Below are 12170 nucleotides of genomic sequence, written 5' to 3'. Positions count from 1 at the left end.
CTATAGTTCAAATCTATACACTGGCATTTTAACTATGTGATCTTGAACTAATTACTACTTTCGGCTGCTTTTTCCTCATCTGTGAAATGAGCATATAATACCTCTTTTATTGTTAGGCTGTCTTAGGATGCAGTGCAAAAACATGTAAAATTTTTTGTATAACAAATGTAGAGTGCTTTTGATATGATTTAAGCACTCAGTAAATGCTTTCTAGAAAAACATTAACTTCATATATTATACATGCCAACACTACAGTTTTAACAAATTTGATTTAAAATAGTGTATGTGATATGATGTTATAACTTCAAGAACAAGCATACTCAGTTGAAATATGAGTGAAAAAGTAGCCTTTGAATAAAAAAATGTTTCTTTTTTTTGTCTTTCCCACCCCAGGTCCTGAGGGAGTCTAACAAGTTAGCAGAAATGGAAGAACCACCCTTGCTTCCAGGAGAAAATATTAAAGATATGGGTCCGTAATGGTATTTTTTGCTTAATGTCCTCCGTTCTGACTGTGCAGAATGTTCAGTACTCTCAGCATACAGAGAATAAACTGGCTGTCAGAGACACCTCCTGTCTGGCAGAACTCTTTACCTGCAGCCTTCCCAGCATCTTAGTGTGTTCTACAAACGTAGGCCTAGACCCGCTGCTAGTGTTTGTGTTTGAACTCTGGGAAACATGCAAATTGAATTATACTTTGCCTCTTCTCTGGTTTTACTTTCTTTAAAAGTAGGTGGCTTTTTGCTAAAACTGTTGCTAAAGCCTGTGAAGGAAAATTTTATTATTTTGAATTACTACATTCAGATATTGAGTTGCCTAGATAAAAACATTGAATTGTCACCTTATACAAGTAATTTTTCTTAAAATACCTTCTCTTCTGTTTGCTTCCTTCATGTCTTTCTTCTCTGAATAAACTCAGGTTAATTTTTGGCTGAAATACGTCATCTCCATTGCATCTGTTTGTATGTAGATGCCCTTCTCTGCCCAGCCTAATACTTATAATATGGACTGGAAACTATGAGCTTATAAGCTGTGTTTTTTTTTTCCGTCATGCTTCTGTTTTGTTTCATCTGTGTGATAATCTACAGATATCTACTCATAAACTCTGAGAAATAAAGTAATATGTTAGAAGAATGAAGTAAATGATTTCTTAGTTAATATAACTACTTTCATTTTATTACCAATCATAATTTTTAAAAAGGATTTTAAAAATGCTTAATTTTACTTGGCTAGGTGTCATTTCTATGTGTAAAAACAAACCAAAGGGAGGACCTGAAGTCTAAATGGATTATTATTTACTAAATTTAGCTTCCTAGTCCTTAGCATGGTATTTGTCTTTTCTTGCTCTTGACTCTTGATTGAATAACCTCTCAGTCTTTTTCTTTTCACCACTCAGCCTTATGTATACACCAGGCTCTCAATCTGAACTACCTACTTACATTTTTTCAGAATTGGCTATTTTATAATAATAGTAGTTATTATTATTGAGTGCTTACTATCTCAGTCATTCTCAGAGAGTATATTCTTGAGAATAACATCAACCCCATTTTATAGATGAGGAAGGAAACTAAAGCATAGGGAGATAACCTAGCTAATAAGGTTATATCTAGCATTATGACAATTTCTTTTTTCTTATTCTGAACTTAATGCCGTAATTGCAGCTCCCATTATGAAATATGGCTTTATTAAAGACCTTCAAGTTACCAATCAGTCTCCTTTGTTGGCTCCTCTTCCTTTAATAGCAACACGCCCTAGGACTTCATCCTTGATCCATTTCCCTTTTCCCTCCTGTATACTGTTTTCGGTTGACCGTATCTAAATTTGTAACATCACTTGCCATATATTGGCTGATGACTCTAAAATTTGTACCTCCAGTGTGAAACCCCTGTCCTAATGTAAGTAAACAAATGCCTCTATCTTAAACACACATCCTTGAATATCCCATAGGAACCTTATACCCAACATCTCCAAAATGGAAATCATCACGTTTAACCCCAAACGTACTCTTTTTCTTGCATTCTCTCTCTCATTTGACATCAATACCAGTTGTCCATTTATTCAAGTCAGAAATCTGGTTGTCGTACTAGACTGCTCTTTTTTTCTTTTCTGGACTCTTAACATCCAGTCAGTTACCTGACCTGGAGGAGTCAGTGTCTAAGAATTTCTTGTATTTATCTTCTTTTCTCCATTGTCATGATCTCTTGAGGAATGATAGAGGGTACAGAACAAAGCAAAGACTAATGATGATAATAGTAACATAGGTATAAACCCTTGAATTTTTGTATTGTACTTACAACTTTAGAAGCACTTTTATGTGTATATTATCTCATGATTTTAGAATAAAGGGTAAGGTGTAACAGAAAAGCACTGGCCCGAGAATGACATTCCTGTGATGGGATATAGGATAGTAAGGCTGAGTTTTCTTACAGGAGTAAGAAAACTGACTCTGGAAGGAATCCAGAAATGTTTTTAGTAACCTTGAATAAAGCTTTCCTAGTCGAGGTAAAACTTCATAAGGGAAAAATATTATTTGTGCAAAGCAAGTTTGTGTATTTTTATATAATGATAGGTTCATTTAATTTTAAAAGCTTCCCTCTAAATGAAATGTACATTGGAAACAGTGATTTAAAAAAAGTAGTTTATACTTAAAATCTTCCTAAGGGAACTATTTTGAAGGTTAGAAATGATTGTGAAAAGATCAGTCTCATTTCAAATTCCATACAAAGCAGCCAGTCCTTCGAAGTGTTGAATGAGAAGCAAAGTCAGGAGGTTATTAAATATATTTAATGGCCCCAAGTTTTCTCAGAAGCCCATTGAAAGGGTCTTAGAAAGTTGTTGCTCCACAGAATTGTTCCTTACTTCCTTGGAATGATGAAGATACTCCTTTATCTGCTGATTTGGTGTAGTAATGACATACTAGGAATTTATGAATATTTTAAGACATTATGAACTGTGGCATTTTAAATAATATTTTGAGATACTGATTCCTAAGTTATCCTGCATAATCAGTTAATGCATATTTTACAAAACATAATGCCATGTAGATCCATCGTTTATTTAATAAAACATTATTTGTGATTATTTCTTTACAAAGTCTGGCATCAGTTGGTCAGCAGTACAATATCCTCTTCTTATACTGTTATTTTTCTAAGAAATTATATTTTAAATGTGTGCCATTTCACCTGTAAAATTTTACCCATAAGTATTAATCAGATTAGGAGTTTGTGGAATAACATATGTTTTGGACATTGCATTTTTGGAAGAATGTTGACAAACTGGACTGTGGGCAGAGGAAGATCAGGAGATTGGGGAGGTTACATAGAAACTGCAATGAGATGATGGCGACTGTACCTTGCCATGCTTATTTTTAATACCACCATTACTAGTACTCTTTCACCCGTCTCTGCTGCAGCTACCCACAACTGTTTCATCTAGCCAGGATAGTAGCCCCTTTGTTTACTTATGTTCTGTCTCATGGGATGAGAAGTCCCTCCCCCTCTTCAGTCTATCCCATTTAATTCTATGTTTCTTCCCCAGATTAGTGGAGGGATGGAAGCTTGGGTTGTAGGATTCTGAGGTCTCTGGAAATTACTGGTTCTGTTATTTTTCAGCATAAATTAGTCTAGGAATCATAACAATTTTATAAGATGAGATACCAGGTTTTAATAGCACATAATATATAGTAAACTGTGGACTTCTTGCCTTTTCAGCCAAAGATGTAACTTATATATGTCCATTCACTGGTGCTGTACGAGGAACTCTGACTGTCACGAATTATAGGTTATATTTCAAAAGCATGGAACGGGTAAGAGTCAGATTAGATTTTTGTATGTACATGAGTGTGTTGTTTGTAGCTAGTTTTGTTCATTTCTGATCATCTCTAATGAAAGCATTTCTGATTAAGATTTTGATCAGCTATATAATTGGACAGTATTAATTGCTCAGTTTTAATTATTTTTTCTTTCCTTCTTTAGGATCCCCCATTTGTTTTAGATGCTTCCCTTGGTGTGATAAGTAGAGTAGAAAAAATTGGTGGTGCTTCTAGTCGAGGTGAAAATTCTTATGGACTAGAAACTGTGTGTAAGGTAAATGTTATAATGTGTATGTGATTTTCTTTGGTTTGAAAAGCTTTGTATTAAATAGAAACCTCTGTTTTGAAATTGGTTTCCAAAATATCAAATGGATTTCCAATTAGAAATGTTATTTTAGTATGACATTGATAGAAGAAAACAAAATTTAGCAGTAATAGAAAAGGTGATTCATGAATTAGACTTAATTCTTTTGGGTCCAGTTCAGTCTACATACTTTGATATATTTAGAAATTCATAACTTATTTTTTAATAATGATCATCTTGGCTGGACACGGTGGCTCACGCCTGTAATCCCAGTACTTTCAGAGACTGAGGCAGACGGATCACTTCAGGTCAAAAGTTCGAGACCAGTCTGGCCAACATGATGAAAACCCATCTCTACTAAAAATACAAAAATTAACCGGGCGTGGTGGTGGGCACCTGTAATCTCAGCTATTGGGGAGGCTGAGGCAGCAGAATTGCTTGAATCTGGGAGGCGGAGGTTGCAGTGAGCCAAGATAGTGCCACTGTACTCCAGCCTGGGCAACAGAGCAAGACTCTGAAAAAAAAAAATTAGTAATAATGACCATCTTTAATGCACATAGTACTGATAGGATACCACATACTTCCACATTCATTATTTCACTTTGAGCCTTATAAAAATCCTGTGAGGTAGGTACAATAGACATTATTACCTTTAATTTACAAATTAGCAACATAAGGCTCTGAGCAGTTCCACTACTTTGTAGTGGAAGAACTAAATAACTAAATATGATATATTCATCATCACCTATCTTTTCTATTTCTAGTTCTCATAATTTTTCTTTTTTTTTGAGATGGAGTCTCGCTCTGTCGCCCAGGCTGGAGTGCAGTGGCGTGATCTTTGCTCACTGCAAGCTCTGCCTCCTGGGTTCACGCGATTCTCCTGCCTCAGTCTCCCGAGTAGCTGGGACCACAAGCACCCACCACCATGCCTGGCTAATTTTTTTGTGTGTATTTTTAGTAGAGATGGGGTTTCACCATGTTAGCCAGGATGGTCTCAATCTCCTGACCTTGTGATCTGCCCATCTTGGCCTCCCAGAGTGCTGGGATTACAGGTGTGAGCCACTATGCCCAGCCAATTTTTCTACTTCTGAAACAATAGTGTGGAAAAATTGATATTGTAGACTTTTCTTATGTTCTAATCTACTGGCATTCTTTAAATGCATTGATATTTGAATGAAACATAGATTGTTACATTTTTACCATTAAGTCATAGATATTTAATACTATGTACCACTTCTCCAGGTCACTGTTATTAAGGCCTAATTCACTAACAGGCATGCACATTGAGATTCTACATCACATTGTTCCTTTCTTTTGCTCTTCTGCCAGTGCCAAAAGAAACAGCATGTGTATAATTCAAGATACTTTGTTATGCTAATCTTAGAAGTTTTGTGACTCTGGTATTAAAGCTAATGACTTAGTAATTATTTTTGTAGTTTTCTTTTTTTTTCGAGACAAGAGTCTGGCTCTGTCACCCAGGCTGGAGTGCAGTGGCATGATCTCGGCTCACTGCAGCCTCTGCTTCCCAGGTTCAACTGATTCTCCTACCTCAGCCTCCTGAGTAGCTGGGATTACAGGCATATGCCACCATGCCTGGCTAATTTTTGTATTTTTGGTAGAGACAGGTTTCACCACGCTGGTCAGGCTGGTATCAAACTCCTGGCCTCAAGTGATCTGCTCACCTTGGCCTCCCAAGGTGTTGAGATTACAGGCGTGAGCCACTGTGCCTGGCCTGTGGTTTTCCATTATAGTCAGAAGGGCTCTGTAAGTGTAATTGCTGTCAACCACGTGTCAAGCACACTGTTTCCTGATCACTTTTCTGTAGTTTAATAGTAAGTAGCACATATAATATAAGAGGATGTGAAAGAAGATAATTTTGAATCTTAATCATTTTAAATATAATTTTTTTTTTCCATGGAACAGGATCGTTATCAATTAACACAAATATTTGTAGGGCCCCTGACATGGTACTTTCAGAGAACTCTGTGGTTAACAGAATGATTCTGAGTATCTCTCCTAGTTATAAAGATATTTACTAAGGGAAAACAAGATATCAGCTTAGGTTCCTGCACATGTTTATTTTAAAAGATAGTAAAGCCAGCATTCTAGTTTTGGATCAGATTTATAATATACTGTCTTACTCACATATTGTGGGTACATTGTAGTGGAGTGGCTTTGTGTGTGATTCTACAAAATGAGGCATAATAAAGCTATTTTGAATTCTGCCTAGGTAAAAACATTTAAATAAAATGATTAGTCTTAAAATTATTCTTTTCTTATAATTTTTTTTTTTTAAATTTTTCGTAGAGACAAGGTCTTGCTGTGTTGCCCAGGCTGGTCTTGAACTTGTAACAATTTATGTTTCATTCAAGTATCAATCAATGCATTTAAAGAATGATAGTAGATAAGAACATAGGAAAAGTCTACAATAACAATTTTTCCCCACCACTGTTTTAGAAGTAGAACACCTCAAGTGTCCCTCTTGCTTTGTCCACCCAAAGTGTCAGAATTAGAGGCATGAGCCACTGTGTCTGGCCCTTGAAATTATCTTAATCCCCAGTTTTTTTCTAAGTGCTATTAAGATAACAGTAAACCAGAACATGAATAACTGCATTCAGCCTGAGCATAGAAAACTGCTTAGGGACAAATGGAAGGGAACCTTGGTCTTTAGACCTTACTGTAGAACCTGGATAATATAAACTAAACTATTCAGAGGTTATGTGTCAGTAGATGGTGGAAGAATGTGGTTACAGAGTGAGGGAAGGAAGACTTTCAGGCAGGGTTTAGTTCTATCAAGTCTAGTAGCAGGGGACTTAGGAAGAGAAGGTCCAATGCAAATGAACCCTGGGAAGGGAGAGTTAGTAGGAAAATAATCACCAGATATAATGAAATGAAGGCACATATGAAATGTAATACTAATCAGGTTTTATTAATAAGGAAATTTATGAGAGAAAATGGGCTTTCACAGGGAAAGCACATATAGTTTTCAGTCATGATATTAATAGTTTGTGTCAGTCATGATATTAATCTTCAGATGTAATATCGTTAATCCTCAGTGGTTACATCAAATACTGTCGCTTTCACTGGCCTATTTTGAGTCCATAAGCATAGGTAAATTTCCTGCCCTATGAATTCTGCTTTGTAGTAGAGTACTTGTGTTTCTTTCAATTTTTCCCAGTAAACCATAATTTCCCTGTCTCCAGGAGCTGATGCCTGATTTATTTTTGTATCCTACATTCACAAATCTTAACATTTTACAAGATAGTTCCAAGTAACCTTATTGATTCATTTAAGTAAGTAGTGAACAATCATTAACTTGGTTCCTAAATCTTTTCTAGGATATTAGGAGTTTACGATTTGCTCATAAACCAGAGGGGCGGACAAGAAGATCCATATTTGAGAATCTAATGAAATATGCATTTCCTGTCTCTAATAACCTGGTAAAATGTTTCCTGTCTTTGGAAAATTTGTGCTATAATTATTGATGTAGTATAAAGAAACTTGTTTAGGCTGTCTAGAATCTCTACATTTACATCCCTGCTTTGACATTTAACCAGAGGTATAGTGTAAATATAACCTAGTATCTTGCATCAATTTCTTTAGGTATGAAATAAAGGAAGCTGGACTAGCTGATTTCTGAGGTCCAATCCAGCACTAACATTTTATGATTATATGATCTTGCTATTCAGGGTGTTTCCATGATGAAAAGTTGCCTGTTGTCTTCATTAGGATTTGAAATCTCCTTTTTAATTGGGAGCCAGTTAAGACTAGCAATTTGGGAGGTAAGGATAGGCAAACCCTGAGTTCCCACTATGTGCTATAGACAGTGTTAGACTCCCACGTTTATATCACGTCACTTCTCTGTAGCCTATGGTGGTAGATATTCTTTATCCCTGTTTAGCGATGAAAGCCACATCAGGTAAGCAGTTAACTCAAGGGCACAGTTAGTAGGAGTACTATTTGGAATCAACGTTGGTCTTATGACTCAGTTCAATTTTTTTTTTTGTTTTTGGCATCATAGTTGTTTTTAAATGTAATGTCTTTATTTGAAAGTAAACCTACAAAGGCTACCAAAGATAATCTGAAGGAAATAAAATGATATGTTAGTATTTGATAAGTTTTGTTGTCAAGTGTCTTTGCTTTTTTGTATGCTTAAAAAATATGTAAAAAAAATAGATTTTCAAAATTATAAAACAAAAACTATAATACAAAAAAGGATGCTAATACATAAACTGTTCTTGCAGATAAATAAATGAAAACTTTGGATATATGGATACATTTCTGATTCATTACCTTTGTGAATATCTTTTTTTAGCTCTTATCATTGTTTACTTTTTTGTAGCCTCTTTTTGCTTTTGAATACAAAGAAGTATTCCCTGAAAATGGATGGAAACTATATGACCCTCTTTTAGAGTATAGAAGGCAGGTATGTACTTTCTTTTCTTTCAATTTTAGTATTTTGTATTCTTTTCATTACAAAGAAAACTGGGTGAACCATGTATGAAAACCAGCATATCTCATACCACAGTAATTCACTACAGTAACAGATTAAAGCAGAATTCAATCTTGAAATCTGTTTTAGTATATCATTCTTCCTATTCTTCCTTCAGTATACCACTTTCCAAAAAGTCTCTATATTGCATTACTTAAGCCCCACCTAAAATAGTCTTTTCTTTATTTTTAACTTTCCTCCTGTCCACTATGCTTTCTTGAGAATTTAAGACATACTGATTATTTCTTGGTAATCGTTCGATTTGTTATCTAGAATATTCTAGAATTCAAATATGAAAATTCTTGAGCTTTTACTTTTGTATTTAAATTTCAAACATAGCATTTTAATTATAACATTTCTAATTAATTGTGGTTTTAGAAAACCACAATAAGTAGAGGTAAAGAACCACCACCAGAGAGCTAAAGATATCTAAATGACTTGAAGTGTGGGGCTTGTTACCACACTTACATGTGGAAAGTGAAGTTGAAATTTCCTCATTTAGTTATAAAGTTAATTGGCAAAATATGAAATAGAATACAAAATAAATGGGAATCAACCGAAAGCCAAGAGTATACAAGAAACATGTTAGGAGATTTGTGCTAACTCAAAAATCCAGTGTCAGAAGAAGATGACTAAGCAACGAAAAAGTATAGCAAGTGTCTTTAGAAATTATAAAAATGAGGACTACTCTTTGGGAGTCTGGGAACAAATTGCTGTCCCAGGAGCATTCAGTGTAGAACTTTGGAAAGCAGATGAGGTAACTGTGTTTAAATAAAAGAAATAAATTATTACTGAAAAGAAAAAATAAGTTAAAGTGTAAATGAACAACTATACCCATACAGAAAGAGAATTATGAGATTAGGAATTGTGACAGTAAGAATAGAGCATTGGCTTCTACATAAAATGGTATGGATGCTTTATGGTCTTTGACTTACTTCTCTGAATCAACTAAAAGGTCTAATGGAGTCAGGACACTAGTTAGAAGCTGTAGTTTTAAGATTTTTTTTCTTGGATATATTTTAAGTTTATTACAGAAGAAAATGAAGATGATCTCTTAAAATTAAGGACTAATGATAAAGCATCAGATTATTCATTTTCACCCCTTTAAATTTAAAAGAGGAAGTGGTAATACTTGCATTCTGTACAAAATTCAAAAGGTCCAGCAGGGTATACTGAAAGGTAGGTTTTCCTTCCAGGACAACCCTGTGTCCCCCCAGCCATTCGAGTTCCCCTCCCTTTAGGAAATGACATTATTGGTTTCCTGAGTATTTTTTTCAAAGTTTCATGTCTACAAAGCTTGTGTATGTATGTTTGGGTATTGTTTTTTTAAGCATATGGTAGCATGCCATGCACACTCTTCTCTGCTTTTCTTTTTTCATTAATATATTTTGGAGATGGTACCATCTTCAAACATACAGACCTTTCTGTTTTTTTAAATTGAGATATAACTCACATACCATAAAATTTACTATTTTAAAGTATACAGTCCACTGCTTTTTAACATATTCACGAAATTGTGCAGTTACCACCACACTGTAATTCTAGCACATTTAGAAGACTTAGTTTTGAATTTTAGCTCTAGTTCTTACTCTCACACTTAGATGTAGGCTCTTGAATGAGTCATTTATGGCACACTGCCTTCATTTTTTACTTGGTGATAGATACCACATTATGGGATGTTTGAAGGATTGGTAACATATAGAAAGGCACTTTGTAAACTGTAAAAATCTATCCAAATGATGATTATTATATTTATTGCGTTGTGAGGCTCTGAAAAACAGGTATTATGACTGGCTTTATCATGTGCTGCCACTAAAAAAATGATAGCCACATTCATTCAATAGATCTACACTTAATAGTGTTAAAAGAAATCAGACTATATCTCTTCAAAAATGAGCAAAGGCTGGGCACAGTGGCTCAAACCTGTAATCCCAGCATTTTGGGAGGCTGAGACAGGCAGATCACTTGAGCCCAGGAGTTTGAGATCAGCGTGGGCAACATAGTGAAACCCCATCTATACAAAAAAATAAAAATTAGCCAGGTGTGGCGTGCACCTGTAGTCCCAGCTACTTGGGAGGCTGAGATGGGAGGACCACCTGAGCCCAGGAGATCAAGGCTGTGGTGAGCTGTGAATATGCCACTGCACTCAAGCTTGGGCAACAGTGAGATGCCCCATGTCTCAAAAAATAAGTAAATAAAAATGGGCAAAGCTATTAATAACTGTTTAGGTTTGTCATATAGGAGAATGTTTCTTTAATTTACTCTTGAAGGACATATACAATATGTAGTGATTATACACAGGACTATGGAATTTGTGGATAAGGCCAAGAAAAATCAAGTCATCAGTCTGGGCACAGTGGCTCACAACTGTAATCCCAGCACTTTGGGAGGCCAAGGCAGGAGGACTGCTCAAGCCCAGGAGTTCGAGACAAGCCTGGGAAACATGGTGAAACCCTGTCTCTACCAAAAATACAAAAATTAGCCAGGTGTGGTGACACATGCTTGTAGTCACAGCTATCCAGGGGGATTGAGGCAGGAGGATTGATTGAGCCCTGGAGCTCGAGGCTGCAGTGAGCCATGAATGTGCCACTATACTCCAGCCTGGGTGACAGAGTGAGACCCTGTCTCAAAAAAAAAAAAAAAAAAAGGAAAAATATCAAGTCATGGGTAAAAATCTATATAAAGATAATGAGCAGCCCAGTGCGGTGGTTCACACCTGTAATCCCAGCACTTTGAGAAGCCAAGGTGGGAGGATTGCTTGAGCTCAGGAGTTCGACACCAGCCTGGGCAACATGGTGTAACCCTATCTCTACAAAAAATACAAAAATTAGCCAGGTGTGGTGGTGCATGCCAGAAGTCCTAGCTACTCTGGAGGCTGACGTGGGAGGATTGCTTGAGCCCTGGAGGTTGAGGCTACAGTGAGCTGTGATTGCACCACTGCAGTCCAGCCTGGTGAAGAGTGCAGAGACCTTATCTCAAGAAACAAACAAAAAAGGTAACGAGCATGGTCTCCTGCAGAAATACCCAACAAAAGTTACATGCATTACTTAACAAACTTGGAAAACAGTCACTTCAGTCAAGGGAAACAGAATTTATCCTTAGAACTGGAATATAAGTAACTAAGAAAGCCATAATCCTTTCAGTTTGTTTGTGTAATAACTTGACCCTGACAAGTGGATACTGAAGGGCAGTGATTTTGTTTGGAGAGTAGATATATACCAAAGATCAATAGTTGTCAGTATATTTTTAGTACTGTCTACAAAGAAAGTGTCTGAGGGCTAGCCAATTCCAGTTTTCTGCTTGAAAGGCAGTTTTTAGTGAAGATAGGCGTGTCAGCATATCTAAGAATGAGGTAGCCATGAAGGTAATTTAAGTCAGTGGTTCTCATTCCTACCCCACCCTGCTACTTACCTGAATAATGTGACATTCCCCATGAGAACAGTGGTCCTCCTGGTAGTGATTTTACAAGGATATGGGAAGTGGAGTGGGAGACGAGAGTACCTTTCTAAGTTGGGGGATGGTGCATTAGGCTCTCCGATGTATGCTTCTCAAGTGATCTGACCTTC

General features: G+C 36.2%; 1 protein-coding gene across 8 annotated transcripts in view; it reads left to right on the top strand.

The window, feature by feature from the left end:
- The window catches only part of MTMR2 (myotubularin related protein 2), an 87229-nt gene that overhangs the window by 54206 nt on the left and 20853 nt on the right, over window positions 1-12170 (top strand). For all 8 annotated transcript variants that reach the window (NM_001257894.1, XM_015115456.3, XM_015115458.3 and 5 more), the window contains 5 exon segments: window positions 394-469; window positions 3708-3802; window positions 3972-4082; window positions 7451-7552; window positions 8455-8538. In NM_001257894.1, coding sequence (NP_001244823.1) covers window positions 394-469; window positions 3708-3802; window positions 3972-4082; window positions 7451-7552; window positions 8455-8538 — 468 coding nt within the window.

The sequence above is a fragment of the Macaca mulatta genome, chromosome 14 (genome assembly GCF_049350105.2).
Source record: "Macaca mulatta isolate MMU2019108-1 chromosome 14, T2T-MMU8v2.0, whole genome shotgun sequence".
Classification (NCBI taxonomy): domain Eukaryota; kingdom Metazoa; phylum Chordata; class Mammalia; order Primates; family Cercopithecidae; genus Macaca; species Macaca mulatta.
Note: the sequence above shows the minus strand (reverse complement) of the source record. Positions and strands in the feature narration are given on the sequence as shown.